This window comes from Pituophis catenifer, unplaced genomic scaffold, assembly GCF_029215685.1.
Source record: "Pituophis catenifer annectens isolate HBS135680 unplaced genomic scaffold, rPitCat1.0.hap2 SCAF_1, whole genome shotgun sequence".
In the NCBI taxonomy this organism is placed as follows: domain Eukaryota; kingdom Metazoa; phylum Chordata; class Lepidosauria; order Squamata; family Colubridae; genus Pituophis; species Pituophis catenifer.
The window spans coordinates 176,697,600-176,721,254 of record NW_027256881.1 but is presented as its reverse complement, the minus strand read 5'-3'; the positions used below and the strand labels follow the sequence as shown (position 1 = coordinate 176,721,254).

The window sequence follows — 23,655 nt, the reverse complement described above, 5'->3', positions numbered from 1 at the left end:
CCTGTTTGGGGAAAGAAATCATATCTGTGATGGGGAGTTCAGGAAGGATTAAAAAGGTCAGCCAAAAAATCATAGGCTTCTGCCTTATATTTTTGAAGTATATTCTTTCTCAGAGTTGAAGCTGCACAGATATGTTTGAGGACACTGGCAGAAAATAGACATATGACACGAGTTCATTAGGGAGAAAGTAATCTATATCTAATCCATGTATTGAAGGAGAGATTTTACAGTGTTTGGGATTTTCTCCTAGTCAGATGGTTTAAAATTTTGCTAGAATTAAACATTTCCCCCTTAAAGCTGTCCTTCAGAATTTCATTATTGCCTATCTTTTACCAACTGAACAAAGTAAGAACAGTTCATGCTGTTTCCTACTGCTGAATTTCATGATTAGATAGATGATTGCAACCCAATATTATGATGGGCAATCTGGGAAGAAAGCAGATGAAAAGCAGAGCACTGCATGTCCAAATGCACTCCACACCTGGCTGCTAGCAACCTTTTGTGCTTCTTTGTTGTGTCATATCTTCAGACTCTAGGCTTTCAAGAGTACCTTTATTCATCTGATTACAAAATTAGTGTTGCTATAATGAGATCTCTCCTTTTATTTTTGTCTTCTCCTTGCTTTCTTCCTTCCTTTTGATGATACAACCATTTGCTCTTATCTATCTCCATGGTGACGTGCCTTGTCCCAAGCTTGCTTCTACCCCTCATCTCCAATTACTGTTGCTGTGGGGATTTAGGCTAGATGCTAAACATTAATTAAAACATTCTAGAATAATATAGATTACAAATTGGTAGCATAAATAGATACAGCTTTCTAAATAAAATACCTCACTGTATATAGCTTCTTCCCTGTTATTTAGAAAACAAATATTTTGTTTAATTAGGGAAGAAATATCCTGATTTAGAGACACCCCAAATGTAGAGGTCCTTTTAGGATCTTATGAAATCTTGTCTAAGAGTGTCAGGCCCCTGCTGAAACCCTAAAACAAATGGAGCGCTCCGAGCCAATCACTTTAGGAGAAGAGACATTTGGGAGTTCACAACCAGAGCAAGCAAATTGGACGGCAAACAGGAAAGGAGAGTTCCTTGAGGGAGTACAGCACTGAAGGAGCAGACCAACTTCCCATGTTCAGAAACTAAGGATTAAAGCCTGGGCACACTGGATAAGGAAGCATGGGCTTGAAACTGAAATTATAGCATAGAAGCTTTTAGATTAAACAGTTCCTAGAAAAGAAGAAAACCATATTATATTCCTACTTATAATTATTTGTTTAATGACTGTTCAAAGTTATATTGGCATTGAAAGAAAGTGATTTATTACCAGTCCTCGCACTTAAAACTGTTGCAACATCTTCATGATCATGTGTTCAAAAATTCAGGCACTTGGCAACCAGCATGTATTCACAATGGTTGCGGCATCCTGGGGTTGTAAACTGAGGACTACCTGTGATGTTGCTTTATAGGTAAAACAATGTATTGCAAACTAAAGTTAGTGAAATTGTGCTGATTCATACCTGAGGAATGGTGAAGGCTTCCTCTAACTTCCTGCCTCCAAAAGTATTGGTTGGCCTTTAGCTTTCCATACTTTAGCTAATATAGACAAACCTGAACCTTATGTTCAGTTCATATTATCCCATCATGTCCCAACTATCTTTAGGCCATCTTTAGACGGCTCTACAGTGGTATAAGGAATTATTCAGTAAATAGTGATTTAATACATGCAAGCGAATTATATTTGTGTGACCTGTCCAGAAGAAACTTCCCCATGAATTCTCCTACAAGACTGAAAGTATAGTACTGTACTGTATGGAGAGTGGTTGTCAACAGAAGCAAGGATTTTGGTGGCCTCTTGTGATCATAATAGGAACTACATAAAAAACAAAAATTCAACAAAATTTGTTTTAAAGTTTCTGTTTTAAAGTTTGCAAAATTCTAGATGACCACTGGATACACAAAACTCTAAACGTTGCTGTTATCTTGAGTTTAACTCTCATGCCAATGACCTTCTGTGCTGCAATGTTTTTTACCCAAACTGAAGATCTGACTCTTCCCCCATGGACTGGGCAAGGAGCCTAAGCAAGATTGCCTTGTGTGTCTTATATTGAATTGTTATTACTGATATATGGTATGTTTATTTTTATTTATTTATATAAGCATACATGGCCAACCATCTCAGAAATGTGATATGAGGCAAGCTGCCTATGCGTGGGCATTATTACAAATTGGATACATACATACATACATACATACATACATACATAAATACATATATATTTTAAACTTCAGAAATCTTAATCTTGATAACAGTGGAGATGAGAGCTGAACAACTAAGTATGAAGAGTTGGAAAAAAGCAAGAATCCATTCAGTAATAAGCAAAAGAAAGTATTGAAGCACAATAACTCACTACAAGACTGATTTACCGTAATTTCTAAGAGATGTTAATGCTGCGATGTAAGTTTAGAATAAATCCAATAAATTTGATTGGGGTATTTGACTAAATCTGAGACTGGATGCTTTTCCTGGATTGGTCTATCAAATGATGTATTTGTGAACATCCCCATTTTATTGTAGAAGAGATAGTAGGCAGGAGAGCTGAGGAAGGCAATGAAAAAAGCCATGACTATAAGCCTCGTAATTAATGCCATAGTACAGTATTGGGGTATGCCATATGCCATCAATGACTTCATAGTCTACTTCACAGGTGTCAACTTGCAAATCACATTGCAGTCATGTGATGTTTTGTTTTTTCCCTTCGCAGAGCTGGGGTGGGCATGGTCTGTGCATGATTCATCTGGCCTACGGGCTGCCAGTTTGACACTCCTGGTCTACTTTGATAAGATCACTAGTGGAATATTAATGGGGCATAAGCCTCTCTGCTGTACCCCTGCATTAGGCATGGGACCAGGGCTGAAATGCTCCTGATTCAGACCAGATCGCCCAATCCGGTAGCGACAGAGGCGGGTGGTTCAGAGAACTGGTAGCAAAAATCCCTGCCCCCCGCATTGCCCAGCTGAGCCGCGCAATCATCAGAGGCTTTTTTTTTTAATTTTTAAAAGCATTTTTTCTACAACCTCTTTGGCCGAAAAAATGCTTTTAAAATTAAAAAAGAAAAGCCTCTGATGATCACGCGGCTCAGCTGGGATCATCAGAGGCTTTTAAAAGCATTTTTTCTACAACCTCTTTGGCCGAAGAGGTTATAGAAAAAATGTTTTTAAAAGGAAAAAAAGCCTCTGCCGATCAGGCAAGTCAGCTGGGATTATCAGAGACTTTAAAAGCATTTTTTTACAACCTCTTCAGCCAAAGAGATTGTAGAAAAAATGATTTTAAAAGAAAAAAAAAAAGTTGGCTACACCCACTCAGTCATATTACCCCCCCCCCCCACCAAGCCACACCCACAGAACCGGTAGTAACAAATTTTACATTTCACCACTGCATGGGACCAATAACTAGAGCTATCCTGTAGATTACATTGTATTCTAGGAGATTTCATGGCTGAAATTTGTTCTTGTAATTTTAAAAATTTCAGGGTGTCACTTTTATCAACATAAAATGTTATTTTTATGTTATTTATGTATGCAACTTACTTTTACAGAAGTAGATAAATGTGCTGTAGAAATTTCAATATTATGAATCCTACTTATATCTTTATTTCTGTTGAAATATAATTACGGTAGGGTAACAATATTACATCCTTTCTCTAGTTCCATTATCATTGTCATTGCTTCAGGCAGGGGAAAAATCATCATATATTAGAAACTTCACAGGATCACTAAGGAAGAGGGCTTGAAGCAATTAGAACCAGGGATGTATTTATTTAAAAGATTTATATGTCCACGCATCTTGTGACACACAATTCTGGGTGGCTAACAACAACAATAAAAGCACAAGCAATAAAACAATATAGAACAGCGGTTCTCAACCTGGGGGTCGCGACCCCTTTGGGGGTCAAACGGCCATTTCACAGGGGTCGCCAAAGCCCTCTCTCGCCCCCCCCACGACTTAACTCACCCTCACTCTCTGCTCTGTTGGATCGCTGGCCGTTCGCTTACTCCGCCCACTCCCAATCTATTGCTGCCTCCTGAGTCCCAGCTGATGACTAGAGGAAAAAAAATGTTTAAATTCTTGCCGCGGGGCTTCAAAGGGCCGCCCTAGAGCCAGTGGTGCAGCCGAACCGTTTGTTAAATGGCTGGCTTGCCCCGCCCCTCCGCACCACTATTTATTGCCAATAAATAGTGGTGGGCGAGGGGCGGGCGAGCCAGCCATTTAACAAATGGTCCGGTGTTTTTTTGTAATTTTATTGGCCCACGGAGCTTCAGCATAGGCTAATTAGCCCTTGATTAGATCGGCTCCCGACTCTCAGCTGATTTGCTCTCAGCTGTTTTGCTCAGGGCTCTGCTGCTTGCTGGAGCAATTTTTTTCCCCCTAGCTATGCTGAAAAACGAAACTGAAAGTAAAGAGGCTGTTGGCTTTGCTGTTGCTGCAACGTTGGAAAATTAGGCAGGCAGAATTCTTTTCTTTTTCCTCACCAAAAAAGGTAGGTGCAAACAATGGGAAATTTAGGGAAAAAGAGGAGAGTTCAAGATTTTAAAACACAAAAGAAAAAAAGCTCTATTTAACTAGAGAATTGTAATAATTGAGATACTATTAATTGTATATTGTGTTGAAAGCAGAAATGGTTAAGTTGTGGTTTGGAGGAATATATGGGGGAAATTATTTGGTTTATTATTATTGGTAAATATAATTAATTGATTTGTAAGAAATTGGATTGCATGGAAATAATTGGAATATTAATGTTCATATTGATTAATATACAAAAAAGGTAGTTATATAACTAATTGATTTATATTAAAATGTTGAATTTATATTAAACAACTGTAATATTACATAATTAACCAATGTGAGGATGGATATAAAAATAGATGACAATAGGAAGGGGTATAATATAGAATAGAAGGGAAAAATTGAATTTGATTAAGATTAGAGATGAGGATGAAGGGTAATATTGTTTTTTTACAAAAATAGATGAGGAATAAATATGGCAAAAAGGAAATATAGAAATTGTAAATTTAATTGAAATGACTAAACACTGTTTAAATTTGTGAACCGGCCAAATACTCTGTTCAAAGTGTTGGAAGAAATCTTCTAGGTTCTGCTCCAAGTGGGGAAAAAGACACTGGAAACATGGAGACTGCTTGGAAAGATGGTTTAATGGTGGACAGGATCACATGGCTTGAGTTCCTGAACAGAAAAAGGCAGATACAGTAAATCCTCAGATTTTTATGCTCTCTCTGGCTCTGCATTTCTTGGGGCCCTGAAAGAGTATCCTGATTGGTTGTCAGACTCCCAGGGGGTGGGGGTCTTAGCTAGCCTTGCTGGCTGATGGTCACATGTGCTTCCCAGGTCACATGTGGTGAGTTTCTGCTGCTATTGTGTAGAGGGCTAATCCTATCTTTGTTGGATCTTGGGCAATTCCTACTATGGCTCTGCCTGAAGGAGGTAGATCTTTGTTATGTAGAATAGACTGGCCCAGGCCTTAATGGCCCATTGACAAAGGGTGGGGGCAGGAAGATGGGAGCTGCTTCAAAACATGCTTATCCCAGGGAAATATAATATTCTGCCTTTTTCATATTTCCTAAAATAATTCACTCTTCCAGGAAAGGGGGGGTGCTAACTTCCTACAAAAGGAAATACATTGTATGTTTGCATGTGTGTTTCTAATTATTGTTATTTATTCATATTTGTTCTCTTTTATTCTTTAAAATTTAGCAATTCATTCTTTATCTTAATATCTTTATATTTGTTTGGGGTTGGCTTTTTTCCCTTTCATCTTTTTTATTGTACAGCAATCTTTCTCCTCAAACATACCACCCCCTCTTCCTCTCCTCCCTACTTCCTCTTCTTTTCTCCTTCTCCTCCTCTCTTCCTCCCTCTCTTACCCTCACTCCTACTCTAATTTCCCTTCCCTTCCTTCATCCTTGCTGTAGCCTTTTGTGCACATGGACTACTCAGAGGGCTGAAAAAGTTATTTTTGACTGGTCCTCGCACTTTTGACCAGATCTCAAATTTACGACTATCCTCACATTTTACGTTTTTTGCCCTATCTTATCACCATGGTGAAAAGAAGCAGTTGTGAAATGAGTGACATGGTTGTTAAGAATGCTGCACGGGCATAAATGTAAGGATGGACATAAGTGTGAGGACCAGTCAAAAGTGCGAGGACCTGTAAGAAATTACTTTTTTCAGCCCTCTGAGTAGTCCCTATACACATAGCCATGGCCACCCAGTCACATGACCAGCTAGCCAACCCCACCCAGTCACATGACCTCCAAGCCACGCCCACAAAATAAGCCACGCCCACAGAACCGGTAGTAAAAAAATTTAGAACCCACCCCTGGTTGGGGGTCACCACAACATGAGGAACTGTATTAAAGGGTCACAGCATTAAGAAGGTTGAGAACCACCGGTATAGAAGGTGGCAGAGGAGAAAAAAAAGAAAAAGAAAAACCAGTGCCCAATTCATAAGTATATCCATTCACCTCTACAATCCCCAGGCTCCTACTTTACTGTCCCAGTGCCTGGGGGAAAAGCCAGCTCTTCGCAGGAAGTCTGAGGAAGGTTAAGCAGGGGTCTCTATGGAAAAGCCACACTTTCTAGATCCCACTAGATGGCAATACTTAGGGAAGATATTTGGAGCACGGCCACTTTATCTGATTTAGTAGAATAGACGCAACTCCGTCAGGGAGGGGCAGTCCCACAAATAATCTGGAAACAGCCTGGAGTTGAACCCAATGTAAGATGGAGTTGCTGTTTGTACATTTCAGCTCTCTGTAACATCTGCATGAACAGGTGAAGACCATGGCCAGTTTCTGTCAGTAATAAGCTTGAATCATGAAATGTTTCATGTGAATGTAAAGTTTAGAGTTATTAAATGGGTAACCATAATAAAACTATGATAGTTATTATATGTAAATAAAAGCAAAGTATATAAAGGAATAGTGAATAACATTTGTGTAAACTAGATTTAAGTTAGCCTTCCTTTTCTCTCTTAATTTCTTTTTATTTAATTTTTTATTTAATTTCTTTTGCTCATATTTTTTTTCGCTATTTTGTATATTGTTACTTATCCCTATTGCTAATCTGTAGAATCTGTAGATTAGCAATAGCATTTAGATTTATATACTGCTTCATAGAGCTTTTACAGCCCTCTCTAAGCGGTTTACAGAGTCAGCATATTGCCCCCAGTCTTTCATTGAAAAGATGAAATGCTTGAGCCAGTGAGATTTGAACTGCCAAACTGCAGCTAGCAATCAGCTGAAGTACTGCACTCTAACCACTGCACCACCTTGGCTCTCTTATCAAGATTACAGTATAGCATGGATATGATTCATTTTTTTCTATCAGACAGGCTCATGGATTTGCAAAAATGCAGGTTTCATGGGATTCATAAAGGAGCAAGTTTTCTGATAGAAGTTCATACCACATACAACTGTAAAATGTTTATTATGAAGCAAAAAGTATTTAAACAAAATTATATACCATTAGCATAAGAAGCTTCATATGATGCTTCATAAGAAGATAAAATCACAGCTTCCCTCTCAATTTGGTGAGGATGCATATAATGGTGAGGCAGCAAGTTTCCTGTCCTGATTATAGAAAAAAAAGGAGAAAGAAGTGTTAGATACACTTCCTCTGTGTTACTGTGGATACATTTGCTTTCTGCTTTTCACACTTAACCTTTATATATTTATTTTATTTTTATCCCACCTTTATTATTTTTTATAAATAGCTCAAGGCAGTGAACACACACAATTTTTATTTATTTTTCACCTTTATTATTTTTACAAATAACTCAAGGTGGCAAACATAGCCAGCACATCTTTTTCCTCCTAGTTACAACTTGTTTTCCTACAGTGCACATTATTTTATATATAGTACTTTATCATGTCTTCTATTTGAAATTTTAAACTCTATAGTCCCGTTACTCTACCTCCCTGTGCTTTTCCAAAGGAAAACTTTTTCCCCTCAGGACCCTTCCCACAGTTAAAAATTATGGGGCCCCTCCCCCCATCTTTCTGCTGCTCGTTTTTGTGTGTTATATTACCAATATTGACTGCATTAAATTTTAAAATGGATGCATTTGCTGCCTTTTTTTTCCATAACTGTTTAATGGGATTTTAACACTATTTTTCAACATAGGCTGGCAAATAAAATTGATTTCGCGGGCCCTCAAGCGTCCAAAATTCGCATTTTTAGAAACACTGGTCTAACGTAACTACTACTGCTTCCGTCTTGTTGCATAGGATATATAATCCTGGGGCGGTTGCAGTGCACTTGATTTATACTGGAGGATCTCAGATCGTTTACAAGAAAGTCTAAAATATAATGGGATTCCGATGTAGTCAGGGTTGCAACGTAACTAAGGGCGTCTTCCGAGCCTTCTGCTCCGAATACAGGGAGAAGCTCTGCGAATGTTCGCTTGTTCGATTTACGAACCGCCTTTTGCATAGGAGCTCCGAGTGGGGGACGCCCACTTTTGTAACTGCTGCACTAACGAGGTTTGCGGGTTGATGACGGCGATTACCCGCAGCTTCCCCTAACACAGAGGTGCCGGGGGGGGGGCGGGCGGTGCGCTGGCTCCTTGGTCATCCCTTAACCCTGGAGCGTATCCCTCGTTGCGCTTATTTTCTCCTCCCGAGATAACTCCGAAGGCGACGACCGTTGCTGAGGGCGAAGGGGGGGGCGGTGTTTAAGGCGTCACGTGACAGATTTCAAATGAAAACATGGCAAACACCGGCAGCCGCGGAGTAGAGAGGTGGCGTTTTGCGCCTGGAGAGCAGCCTGCAACTGAAGGGGAGCCGACAGGCGAGTAACCGGCGACCTTTTCAACTTCTTCCAACATGTCCAAGGGGGTTGAGTCCGTTTTAAGATACCGAGGGGAGAAAAGGAACTGGGGTAGATCCGAAAGAGTTTTTTTTTTTTTTAAATAAACACCGGTAAGGGTAATCGCCTCTTCTTCCTCAGATGGCGTAGGAGACGGGGCTGCGTGGCAGACAAAAAGGCGACCGTCTTGCCCGAGCGGTCCTCACAAATGAGGTTTCTCCGACCATTTTAAGATGCCCCCGGCGCTCGATTGGGAATGGTGGACATGATATGCCTCTTGTAGCAACTGTTGCTGCCGTGGCTTGGATCGTTCGCCTACATTTATCTCAATTTCTTTATACTTTTTTTTTATAATGTTGTGTCTGCTTCTGAGAAGGCAGCATATTTCGTTTACCTTTATCTAGGCCAGCGTTTCTCAACTAGGTTGCAATGTCAATTCCCCATTGATTTGGATTGCAAAGCTCTAGGCTAGGGAGTTATCAGATGATAGGCGGAAGCTCTCTTTCTTACCATCTAATGGTCATCAGTAAATTTGCAACCATACGCTGTAGCCATACATCTGGACATACCTGTAACATAGGGTAGGTTGGGTTATGATTGCCCCATATTAGGAATCTTGGCTATGTGTGGATTTGATCCTGGATTATCTCACTATACTACACGGAATAGTTTTAGTGACTAAGTTGCATGTAATTGACAGTTACACTGCAGAAAAATAAATGGGATGGTTAACAAATTTGTATTTTTTTTTTACCCTTCCTTGATTTTTTTACCCTTCCTTCCTTATAAGAGGATATTATGAAAAATTCCTAGTAAGGAAGAATAATCCTGTTCTTCAAGCATCAGATAAAAGGAGGAGTTGTTTCATCTCCATTGTTAACTCTGCAAACAAAGAACTAGTGCCCTCAAGAGAAACTTTTTTGCTCCCCAGAATTCATTAGTATGCACAACTTCAAAAATCTTGTTTAGGGAGGCTTTTCAAATATATTACTGACTTTCCTGTAGACTTTTTATGTGAGAGTATTATGGGGTTATATTACCTATCACCATATCAATGACTTGGGGCAGTGTGCAGGATCTGTGGATCATGCACATGGCGTTTATTTAAGGAGGGCTTTTCCATACAAGGTGGGAACTATTTGGATCAGCGTCCCTACTCAATTAAAACTTGTATGTCCTTTTGTTAGGCCAAATATGAAGTGGAAAAGAATTATCTTATATGGCTCTCTGCTTTACAGGATCTGGGTTCAAAAGAGATCCTGATCAGTCTGGTGCATTCCTTGTTATTAAGCTATTTACACTTCTCAAAAAAGCCAAATAGGAGCTTTGGGGCAGTGTTCACTAGCAGGTCTTTGAATAAAGCAGAAGAACTTTACTCTTGTGTGTGAATACATCTGTAGTATGATTGGAGATAAAAATTTCAAGACCAACGGGATGCTCTGTGGTGTGCAGTATTCCCTTTAAAATTAATACAAACAAATTTAACTTCATGAACAATTTTCTCTCTTTTTTGTGAACACGATCTTAGGTTGTCACTTGTGCTCACACACATATTCAAAGAGCAGCATGCTAAGAACTATGAGATGCTATTAAATCAGATGCCTATATTTTATGAACTAGAGTGATGTATCTTGGTGTATAACTCTAGTCTGACCAACTTTCTGGATTTAACTTATTTTGAATGCATGTTGGTTCTTTCCTTCTCAAACTTTTTATTATGGCTATGAAATGACCTGAATGTGAAAAAGATAATAACCATAATTTATTAAATGTGTTTGGCACCGGACTCCCAGCAGCTCTGTGTAGCTCATAACAATCAAATATAGAAAGTACAGTAAAATCAGTAAAACAAAAATAAAGATAACAATGGCAAATGTGATGAAGTGAGAGGTCTAACTCTGAGTGGATTTGTATGACTCACTTGTTCTTGCTTTAGAGTTACAACTAAACTCTAAAGAAACAAAACAAAAAGATCAAAAAGAAATAATGATTGTAGACTAGAAAAAGAAGATACTATCTGATATTTCTGTTTCTCTATACATTTGGCAGGACTGTTGGAAAAAATGTCATTCCAGGAATGCACAGAAACATCCTCAGTGTTCTTTAAGAATGGAGTCAGGGAACGGATGAAAGAAAAGAAAAATGGAGTATTAAAAACAGCAAAGATGAATGCTTCCCTCGCATCAAAGATTAGAACAAGAACAATTAGTAAGTAGCCATATTAAACATGTAAGCATTAATGAAGAGGTGTGCACGCTGCAAGTCATGATATCAGAAAAGTGACAGTTCTTGCCATTTTCTGGTGAAAGCGAATTAAATAATCCATACGAGACATTTTGCTCCTTGGGTTCTTGACTTTTTCATTTTCAGTGTTGAGGCCTGAAACAGGGATTTGGTTGCTTGATCTTGAATAGCACCCTCTCTGCAAGAGAAATGCTGCAGAAGCAAGTATGCCTAGGAATATTGGGGAAGGGCAATGGTGCACAGACTTGCTATCCCACATAGGTTTAAATATTCTATTTTGGTTCTTAGTGTAAACTGAATCTTTATGTATGACTTTATGTGACTCACTTGACACATGCTCAGAGAGACTAAAATGCATGTCTGGGATATCAAATGCTACTTCCACCTAAATCATGCTTATCACAAATTCTGTACAATCCAGCTGTAATTGATCATGGTCCTGTAAGAGTTTTGTAGAGTGAATACCTTTTGGGACTTGGCTTGAAAGAATACTAGAGAGTACTTAATTATATCTGAAGCAACCACAAAGTGAACAAAAGGGAAACTCACTCGCTGACAGGAAGGAAAGCTGGCAACCCAAATGATTTACTACTTAAAATGAGGAAAGTTGTTGGCATGGAGACTGGGGAACCTGTCCCAAAGAAACAAACTTCAGAGCTGCCTAACCTTAAATTGGGGATCAAATGTGGCAAAGGCAAAAACAACATCCCCTAATTTTTGTTTCCCCCTTTCTTTCTGTATAGATAATTCCTCTATAATTAAGGTCTCCCTGAAACAGAACAACAAAGCATTGGCTCTGGCCCTCAATGCTGCCAAGATAACAGCCCAGAAACTTACTGATGACAAGATGTGGCTGCAGAAAGAAGTAGAGTTGGGTCACTTTGAAAATGCTTGCTTGCGCCAAAAGCTCTCCTCTGTGGTAGGATATTAGCAAAATTCTGTGCTTCTGGAGGAACTGGAATCCTTTTTTGTGTAAAATTTGCACACTATAGAAGGGGATTTTGAAATCCTAAATCTAGTCTACAATATTTGTGTTATCCCATTCCCAGTGAATAAAGAACTAGTGAAAATATTAAGATAATGTATTTTTTCTGGTAATTGCATAATATTAAAAATATTGTTGTTACCACAGAATGATGTAGATCACTGTATTTTATTGTTGGCTGTTCACCGCCCTGAGTCCTTCGGCAGTAGGGCGGTATACAAATCAAATAAACTAAACTAAACTAAACTGTTCCCCAACCTTTCTGGCTTGGCAGGGGGTGGGGAGAGGGAATGGTTCTGTGCGAGTGGCAGGCACATGCGCTTGCATACACTGCTCCATTTGCAAACTCCATTTACAAATGGAGCTATATGCATGATGCAAGCGCTTGCACAACAGAGCTGTGTGTGTGTGCCCTCACCTGCCGCTTGCACGGCCTGGTAGTGGGCTGCGGCCCAGGGGTTGGGGACCCCTGATGAAGATTGCTAATTTAAAAAAATATTATACTTTGTTGCCAGTTTTTAGAAATTGTAATGTTTATTGCTACTCTGTTTTGAGACCTAAAATCTTACGTTAAAAAAAACCTTGGCAATTTAATTCCGAATATGTTTTTTTTTACAGTTAGGATCTTTGTCATGTCAAATTACAGTACAAATTCTGAAATACCTTTTCTAATTGTTAAATGAAATCCAGTTGCTGCAATTACAGTCAAATTAGGAATATATAGAGGTAGTCGTCAACTACAATCATAATGGAGACTGCCCATTATGGTCGTAAAATTGTTTTATGATTTTTTCCAAAAGGATTTTATTACCTTTTTTCTAACTGTCATTGTGACCGCTGCGGTCCTAAAGTGAATCTGTAGTTTCTATGGGTGCAATTTTGCCATAAATGCAGCCATGTTGCCAAGCACCCAAAGTTCAGTCACATGACTGCCAAGGGGGCCAAATCATCAGAACCTTAAATCCAGGTCATATATCCCCCTTTCTGGGTCATCATAAATTCGAACAGCCACTAAGTGATTGATCATAAGATGAGGACTACCCATATATAATCCTCTATTATTAAGGCATATAATTGTTGGTGAAAAATTAATTTTATGGAAACTGATAACTCCCAAATTTTGTCTGATAGATCAGATTAAATCTCAGTTACAGATCTCTTAGATTGTACAATTTACAAATTATGTTCAACCATCTCTGGAGAACAAGTTAAAAACATTGTCATTCAAATAATCTTGGACATAAACGCTCAAAGAGGTACATCTTTATAAGGCTGGCACACTGAAGTGGGTGTGCCTCTATAAATGCACCTTTCAAATTTAAAAATACCTAAATACAAAATGTTCAGTTATCTCATGAGTTATTTACTTGAGTGTGATTTGAACATTTAGCTACAAAGATTAAATATAGAGGGTTTAACCAAGTTCATAAATGTGGCTGTATTTATGATGCTTCTCAGATTGAGGATATGGCACATACTGTATATTACTGAAAGCCAGCTGTACTATATAGAAAAGTGAGAGATCAATTTCTACAACACATTGAATGAATGATTTATTGGGATCCATACATTTGAATAACATAAATGTGATCAGAATCCAAATATTAATAAGTCTTTTTATTTGAATAAAACAACATAACTGAAAAGTACATATATGGATTGGCTTGGAAAAAGCTATGCATTTTCTTCTAGTTTTGCCTTTCACATTAGTTTATTGTGTTTTGATATGGCCTCATGACTAATTAAGTACATTATTGTTAATATTATTCATATGATGATTTCTCCAGATGTCTCTGTAATGAAATTCGTGTCACTGTAAAAATTATAAAATGGTCTGAGAGGTAATGGATTCTTTCTAATAACTACAATATTTTGAAAGGATATACTGAATAACATTATTTTAGCTGCTGGAGGACATTGAATTGATCCAACAAGCCAAATTTTATTTTGAGTATTATTATAGTAAACTAAAACTAAAAAGATTTGTTTGTCCTGCGCAGAAAAAATATATTGATGAACTGCAGCTCTTTATGAACAGCTGCTTTCAAACTGCAATCAAGCTGACCAGATTTTCTGAGGTGAACAAATAGACAATATTTTCAGAATGAATTTCTTTGGTTTTTGTAAAGATCATTTAATCTGATTATATGCCAATATATCAGTGTTAATTCTTTAGCAGCCACATAGACTGCCCTCTCCAGGATGATTTCTTCCCAGACTGACCATTCAGGTCTCCCAGTAGCATAACTATTGTTGCTGTAATCAAGTCCATCCACCTTGCTACTGGATGTCTTTTGTCTTTTCTTTCTTTCCATCTTTTCCAAATTTAAAGATTTATTTATTTAGAAAGATAGATTTCCCAAGGGATCTATGTCTTTGCACAATGTGTCCAAAATATGATAATTTGAGCCAATTAATTGGAACTATGGATTAGTTTGCTAACTGAAGTGTTCTCAAGATCTAAAGCTTGGTCTTCAGTACTAAAGTTGAAGAAGTCAAAACTCTTTTTCTCCTGATTCTTCAACATCCAAGTTTCACATTGATAGAATATCCGGGAAAGCTGTTGCCTGAATAATTTTGATGAAATAACTTTTCCAAGACTTTCATTGGATTAGCAGAAATGCATAAGTCCTTCTGCATCATTTCTGCTTCCTAGGCCATTCAGTCCAACTATATTTTCCTCATTATTTCTAGTTTGGGCTTTCCACACTCTAACCACAAGCAGAACATCTTGTCTACATGTTCTCTTGCTTTCAGATTAAACTTGACCATAAAACACACATGCACAAAAAACTCACAATGATTTTTTTTGCATTAGTGGTTGATAATTATATTAAAGGACTGTCCGTGAAGTCCAGTTCATATTATTCAATCATTAATTACATTGTACTTAACATACTGTCCTTCCAGTATCCTTTCTGACCATGAAAGTAATGCTGTTTCTTTTTTGTTTTTCATGACCTGAGTAGTATAAACAGGTTCCAGTCCATTTCAATTTGCTGATGCCCAAAGGGTTGATTTATCTAATCTTTCACTGTGTTGAGTTTTTTCAAGGCCATGTATTTTACATTCAATGTTCCCGCTGTAATTCTCTTTGTAGCCTCAGACTTTTCTTTCATGGCAACATCAGCAATCAGATGTCCTAAAAGTTTTAATCAAGTCATAAATACAGGTAGTTTTCAGCTTACAATAACAGTTCATTTAATTACTGTTCAAAGTTACAACAGCATTGGAAAATGTGACTTATGACAATTTTTCACATTTATATCCATTGCAGCATTCCATGGTCATGTGATCAAAATACAGACACTTGGCAACTGACTTATATTTATGATGATTGCAGTGTCCCAGGGTCATGTGATCACTTTTTGTGACCTTCTAAGCAAAGTTGATGGGGAAGCCAGATTCACTTAACAGCCATGTTGCTAACTTAACAACTGCAATGATTTCCTTAACAACTGTGTCATAAAATGGGGCAAAATTTGTTTATCAAATGTTTCACTTAGCAACAGAAATTTGTGGCTCAATTGTGGTTGTAAGTTGAGGATTACCTGTACCATTAATACTCCAAAAGATACTTAGCATTTTTTCAGTAACTTGTTGAGTAACGCCCAGCATTATATCATCTATCACTTTACCTTATCTATCTATCTGTAAAATGCAGAAGTCATTTACCATTGCTTTCTTCTATTGAATATGAAATTATGCCTTTTCCGTACTCACAAAAGCAATCATCCGTCTCCCAGAACTTTCTACACTGTTGCTGCCATATAGATATCTACTTGCTTTAGGTGGGCAGCTGGAATGATCTTCACGTCTTGGGTGACATTATTTAAATTATATACTGTTGGCATATACCACTGGCATTCCTGCTCATCCTTCCCAAGAACATCTCCCTGCCACAATGAGGCAGCAATAGAGTTCTATGAATATTTAAGCACCATTCTAAAATGTACAGATTCATAATTAATGTTATGCCAGGATTTGAAAAAGCTACAATAATTCAGTGGGTAAGTTCATACATGTTGTGCTTAACAAAGCATATTACAGTTTAGCAATATATATGAACTAGGCCAAACTCTCACATCTGTTGTGGATGTGGATTATCAACTATAAAATTTAACAATTAAATGTTAATCTTAAATCTTACATGGTCTTTTCTCCCATAGAGTGATTCCTATTCTTCATTGCTGGATGAAAGAGGGCACAATGATATTCATGATATTTCTTGCAGTCAGGATGGTAGCAACTGTCCTAGGTATGCACAAAAGCAAGTTGTATTGTCTTCAGTGAAAAGAAAGATAAGTGTATCATATTCATGGGATCTTAAATAGCTGATGATCCTACTTTCTTTCTAAAATAAAGTGGTATCATTGGCACTGGCATTATTTGACAAATATAATGATGAATAGTATCTACCATTGTTGTAGTGATGTGGGAAGAGTCAGCCTTTTTGTATCCTAAAGATACAGTTTTGCTTTTGTTCTGTCATTGCTTGAGGGCTTTGCATTCTGGGTGCTATTGGACATAATTTTTTAGAAAGATAAGCTTTAGGAAATATATTCTCCCAGCTTAAAAATTCAGCTCATCTTATAAATTGAGCCCATCCACCCCTATTCCCCACCCCACTTTTTTAGAAGTGGTTTTCTATGACCCTGCTTGTTCCATTCTTCTTTCCAAGGCAGTTTATACTTGCAAAGGGAACTGCATACATAGGGGTCCATTTTCCCTTATAACAACCCTGTGAAGTAGTAGTTCTGTGTGACTGGCTGGCCTGAAATCTCTTAACTGAGTTTCCATGGCTAAACATGGACGTGAATATAGAACTCCAGCATTAATGAACATCTAACTACTACACCACATTTAATTGAATACTTAATGATAAGAATTTTAATTGCTGTATAAATGGCACAACATTAACTTAATTTTGTCATCCTTTTGTCTTTCAACTTTCCAGAATGGCACCAAAATTTATGAGAATTCCACTGTCTCGTGTGGATGATAAAGGAAGTGGCAATGGCAGAAAGACATCCACCAATCTGGAGAAATTCCCTTTAGATCCAGTGGAATCTGCTTTTGGTGAGACTTGGAGAAGTATGCCTTTCCATGAGGTAAAGAAGTCATTTTCTTCTTTCACTGACAAAGTATTGGCAAGCAGTGGAAATAGTGATCCAGGATTACATGGAGTAGATGACTCTACTTTGGCATTGAATTCAAGCACAATTTTTGGAGGTATGTTCTGGAACAATTTTCTTTTGTACTACACCATACAGAACTTTTTATGATTCAAAGGAATATTGAATTGTGAAATTATGTTCTGAGCTGCACTGTTATATTTGCTTATTTGTTCTTTGGGATTTACTTCTATGTAAATACGTATTCTGTATTTACATAGAACTAAATCCCAAAATGTATGTTCTGCTCATGTCCTGAAGTTAGATTGTAGCTTCTGGGTACCTCTTTCTTAGATCTACAAATGTATGGTATTCATTACTATCTATATCTCGCTCTTTAAAATGGAATTTAGAAACATTGTTTAGTTTCAGTCCAATCTAATATAGCAGCATATTGATAGTCCTTAACTTATGACTATAATTAGGACTGGAGCTCCCATTGCTAAGCAATTTTGATTGTCAGTTGCACCTGATTTTGCAATCTTATTTGACACAATTGACCGTGAATCACCATGGTTGATAGGTGAATCATGGGGTTGCTAAGCAAATGTGGCTTCCCCCCCCCCCTTGACTTTGCTTGTTGAAAACCACCTGGAAAGGTCACAATTGGCAATTATGTAACTCTGAGATGCAGCAACCATCATAAATACATGCCAGTTACCAAGCACCCAAATTTTGATAATGTGATGCAGGGATACTGTGATGCTTAAGTCCAAGGACTAGTCATAAGTCATTTCTTCTTTAGTGCCATTGCAACTTCCAATGGGTTTAAGCTAAGGAGTATCTGTAGTAAATTACTCTATAATCTCCAAAGCAAGGGGCTGGGAAGTGAATTTACTAGTAGTATCTGGCTGATATCCGCTGGAAAAATGGGTAAAGTAAATGGATTTTACTAGATAGAAAGATCTCTTTTTTATTTTTACTTCATTAAGTTTTTTAAATGGCTTATTTTGGAGTGTGAATAATTTTTTGCCTAATAAATATAGTTATCATTCTAGACAACCTTTGGAATGTGCCACAGAATTCCAGGAGCTGCTCACTATCTATCCTGGATAAGAATTATCCTGTCCATCAGTGTAAGAATACTGCAAGATCACACAGTGATAGTATATTGAGTGAACATGTGACAAAGAGAAAAAAACGTAAAACGGGCTTTTCTGCTACATTTGGAAACAACCTAGAGACAGAAGTCTCAGACATTGATAAACTGCAGGGGACAAAGGAAACAGAGTCTCTTATTAAAGAGAATCTTGAAATCAGTCAAGTTGGCGAACTTATTACACTGAGCACCAAAAGTGAAAGCTATATAAAGCTCAAAATGAAGGAAACAAAAACTCTAGAAAAAGATAATGCTGAAACAAAGAACACAATGTTTTCTACTAATCAATCAAAATTAAGCTTGAATAATGATAATAATGGAAGACCAGATATTAATGTTGCAGTGTCAAAAACCAGTGAACTGAACAGTAGTAAGGTAAAACTTCCTAAATCTGCCTGTCATATGGAAAATTTAGATCAGGATAGGAAGGATAAATGTAGTTCCCAGCACTTAGGCCAAACAACACGAAACAGAAGAACCTTTGTGGTGGAGCCAAATTGTATAAATAATTACACAACTCAAATTGAAAAAGGAATATACTTGGAAAAAATGAAGAATTTGGAAAATCAATCCAAAAGTCCAGAATCTAGATCATTAAGCAATGAAATTCAACAAAATGAGAAAAGCTGTAGTTATAGTACAAAATGCCCTAATAAAACCAAAAATTATAGAACCACCATTGTGCTAGATCCGGGGCCTTCTAATGATAGGAACTATTTTGCTTCTTTTCAACATAGTAAAGAAAATTCAGACTTGGAAAACTTAGATAGTTTAGAAAGACAGTTCCAGAGCCCAGAGTCTAATTCATTAAACATTGTGAATGCAGAACATTTAGTTGGTTTCCAGAAGCAAATTCCTAGTCAAGAAGCAATTTCAGGACTGAATGTAAAGCGTAAGTCGAAGAAGAAGTTGCATGAAAATAATGAATCCCATAGATTAACAGAGATGGAAGAACAGAGTTTAGGTAATATAGATTCTGAACTTCCACAACCAGAAATTAAAAAGAAAAAACATAGAGATAAAACAATGAATTTTGATAGGGATACCATACAGAGAGAATATTCCAGTGCTAATGCTGATGTGTTTGATTTGAATGAAAAAGCTCAAAAAGTCAGTAAAAAAAAGAGAAGTAAATCAAAATGTACGCCATCTGTATTTTCAATAGGTGATGATGATAACTTTTTTGAAGGAATTAATAGCTCAGTCAAAAAGAACTGTGAAACCTCAACCACCCTAAACAGTTGCTCTTTAACTAAAAAAAGTAGCCATTCAGAGAAGACAAACTGGACCGCCAACAGCAATGAGGCTGGCTTAAAGAAAAAAATGACAACATTTAGCAAGAAAAAATGCATTGTAAATGGTTTGGATAACAAAGGTACTGATTGTGAGCCATTCCTTCAAGGACCAGAGGAAACCAATTGGACAAAATGGAATTTTCTCCAAGTTCCAGACTGCAGTACTTTACAAAAGCCTATTGTGGATATTACCAAGACCTTGCCTCTAAATCCTGATTCTCCTTCGGTTGGCCTTTCTAAAAGCTCTAGTTATGTTGAAGCCCAGGAAAGCCCAGAAAGAGATTGTGTTTTGTCAATAACCTCAACTGTCTTCAAGAAAAATACTAAACGACTTGAGAGTTCTGGAAGAGAAGAGAAGCAGCCCATAAAAGCCATACCAGAAACAAGTTCAGAAAATGCAGCCTTACAAGAAAATGGTGAGTATTAGAAGGTTGGCGACAAATGAAATTGATGGTTTATAATGAGTCCAAAGGAGTTCCACCTGGTTTTGCCTTCAGCTTTCTTTTTGTGCAATCCTATATGAGTATAGTGTTTTCATTTCCGATTACCCAAACTTCCTGCAATTTAGATCAAGATTTTTTCACTTATTGGTGATTTAGAGACTAATTGTCCACCTTTGAATGAAAAAAGAATGTCCTGGAAAGTAAGAAATTTGTGATACAAGATACTTGCCTCTATTCACTCAGACTGTATCAACATATATGGTGAACAAACCTAATTTTGGTATCTTTACCGTGAATGGAGTGTGTTAGGATTCCAGCGAAGAAATACTTAAAAGTTTTTACCATAAGAATAGCAGAACAAACTAACATAAATGTGTATAAATTAATTTTTAAGATAAATATTAATTAATCTTTTAGATAAAAATTTCATTCCTACATTTATCTGTTGCTTTACAAACTATAAGATACAGTGACTTGTTAAGAACTGTCACCTGAATTCTTACTTTATTTCTTAATTTAACTTTGTTTTTTTGTCAGATTCATTGTCCTTAAAAATATTTCTAAAATGACATTACTGGCAGTTAAAGACTGTCCATATAGGAACTTTCTACCATTATTAAATAATCTGAGCAGATTAACTCAGGCTTTACACAATTGGCCCTGCAGCAATTGGTTACTGTATTTCTGCTTGAGAGGAGTGTGGCCAGAAAGGTACATACCCAAAGAGTATCCTAAATATGAAAAATAGGTTCATATTAATAAAGAATGTTAAACTACGAAGTTTATTTAACTTGCAGAAGAGGAAGTTGAGAGGGCCTGATAGCTGTCTTCAGATATTCACATTGTAGGTTCGGACCAATTTTTACTTGCTCCAAACAGTAAAGAGTTGAACGAATGGGATGAAAATTCAAGGATGTAGATGCAATTTAGAGATTAGAAATAAGATAGTCCTTGATTTACAACCATTTGTTTAGTGACCATTCAAAGTTTCAATGGCACTGAAAAAAGTGACCGTTTGTTGCACTTGTAACCAATGCAGCATCCACATGAACACAATTAAAATTTGGATGCTTGACAACCAGCATACATTTGCAACAGCTGTAGTTGCACCATTTGCGATGTTCCTAGCTGGCTTCCAGCAAGCAGTCAATGAGGGAAATTGGACTCGCTTAATGACTCATGACATGATTCACTTAGCAACTGCAATGATTTTGTTAGCAACAGTGGCATAGGAGATCATAAATTTGGGCATAACTTGTTTAACAGAAATTTTGGTCTTAATTGTGGTTATAAACTAAGGACTATGTGTAACTTCTTACAGTAAGAGCTGTTAGCCAGTAGAATAAGTTATTAACATGAAGTAGTTTCTTCCCCTCTGAGGTGGTTTTCAAAAAGAAGCTGGATAAACATATTTCAGGGATGGTGTAGTGAATCCAGCAGGGGGTTAGACTTGATGACTTTTTAGGTCCTTTCTTACTCTAGGACATGGGTGTCAAACTCTATTTCATTGAGGGCCACATCAGGGTTGTGTTTGACCTCGGGGGGTGGAGTGGGCATGGCCAGGGTGGGCGTGGCCAGCTCAATTTCACTAGCACTGAGGGCGCCTGTGGTGGCCCAAGTGCTGTGCCACAGAAAACGGGCTCCCAATTTTCGTTTTTGGGTGCGACAGCCTTCTGCAACCCTCTGCCAGTGAAAACGGAGCTAGGGAAGACCCACGTGCGGCCCTCCTAATTCTGTTTTCACTAGCAGAAGCACCATGGGCCAGTCCTTTGCTGTTTCTAGTGCGGCCCTGCGGGCCAGATCTAAGCACTCCCTGGGCCAAATCTGGCCCCTGGGCCTTGAGTTTGACACCCCTGCTCTAGGACTTCTGTTCATCTCCTTGGAAAGAGGTGAACAATAGCAACTAGTAATACCTTATTGGTAACTAATAATTCAAACTACGTGTTGTTTGAAAGACCATGGCTGTAGAATATTGTATAATTCTAGATACATTTACTCAGAAATTATTCAGATTTACTTCCAATTAACAGGCTTAGGGCTATAGTATAGAGCAGTGATGGTGAACCTTTTTTTCCTTGGGTGCCAAAAGCGTGCACACGCATGCGCGTGCGTGCCAACACCCATAATGCAATTGCCCCCACAGGCCCTTCCCCGCACGCATGCATGTGTAACCCATGCTCCCCTGTCCCCCCCCCATGCATGTGCATCTCCCAGCAGAGACCCAAAAATCAGCTGGCCGGCGGGATGCGCTCAGGCATGTGCGGTAGAGCTGACCTGGGTGTTGGCTCGTGTGTCCGCAGAGATGACTCTGCATGCCACAGGTTCGCCATCACGGGTATAGATAGTTAAAAAATGAAAAAAAAATACTCTTAAACTTTTACTTAATAGTAATCTGCAGTTTAACAGTAATTACAAAGGGATGCAGTGGCTCAGTGGCTAAGATGCTGATCATGTCGATTGAAAGGTCGGCAGTTCAGCGGTTCGAATCCCTAGTGCCATGTAACGGGTGAGCTCCCATTGCTTGTCCCAGCTTCTGCCAACCTAGCAGTTCGGAAGCACGTAAAAAATGCAATTAGAAAAATAGGTACCACTTTTGATGGGAAGGTAACAGCATTCCGTGCGCCTTTGGCATTTAGTCATGCTGGCCACATGACCACAGAGACATCTTCGGACAGCGCTGGCTGTTTGGCTTTGAAAGAGATGAGCACTGCCCCTTAGAGTTGGGAACGACTAGCACATACTGTATGTGCGAGGGGAACTTTTACCTTTTACCTAATCTACAGCTGCTTAGTAACTGAATTCACCTTGAAATATTGACATATCATAAGCACTGGTTAGTTACCTTATTCTATTCACAGGAAACAAAATACTGAAGGATTTGACCAATTCAATCCCTCTTGAAACTTCTCCAATATATCCAAGCCGACGAAGAAAAAAAGATGTTTCCTATGCAGAGCCTAGCCTGAATAGGTTAGTTTTGCATTTTACTCCACGTATGTTTTTTAGTTGGAATGTACAAATTGGATGTTGTTTTCTGGATATGAAGTCAGTAGAGTATAACAAATTATATGTTTCTTTCCTGCAGAAAACTGAGGCGTGGTGACCCCTTTACAGTGACTGACTTCCTCAATTCCCCCATCTACAAAACAAAAAAGAAGAACTTGACAAAAGGAACTGAAATGTCCAGGAAAAGAACATTAAAAAAAGAAATTCAGCTTAGATTTGGTGATTAGTCTTTAGACAAAGAGTAACAATTGTTTCCTAGGTATGAGTTTTTTTCTTAATTCACCTAGTTTTAGCTATTTCATTTTAAAAATAAAATTCTTTTCTACAAATATTTGTTTCTCAAACTAGATCTATTGAATTACATCAGATTTATTCTATTTCAAGATGCATTAGAAGACCTATATGTAAGCTAGCTAAAATGTCAAAATAACATGAAAACTAAAAGCAGGTATTCTATCCCCTCGCATGTCTTCTGTATTATTATCATTATGGTTATTATTTACTGCAGCAGAAGTGTGACTTTAA

General features: G+C 37.8%; 1 protein-coding gene across 1 annotated transcript; it reads left to right on the top strand.

The window, feature by feature from the left end:
* Positions 1 to 8,784: 8,784 nt before the first annotated feature.
* LOC139327089 (shugoshin 2-like) lies at positions 8,785 to 23,344 on the top strand. Its single transcript, XM_070956786.1, is given in 10 exon segments — positions 8,785 to 8,866; positions 10,934 to 11,092; positions 11,872 to 12,047; positions 14,114 to 14,191; positions 16,283 to 16,371; positions 17,071 to 17,345; positions 18,286 to 20,097; positions 22,983 to 23,094; positions 23,210 to 23,310; positions 23,313 to 23,344. Coding segments are annotated over 10 exon segments (2,916 nt in total).
* The last annotated feature ends 311 nt before the right edge of the window (positions 23,345 to 23,655 follow it).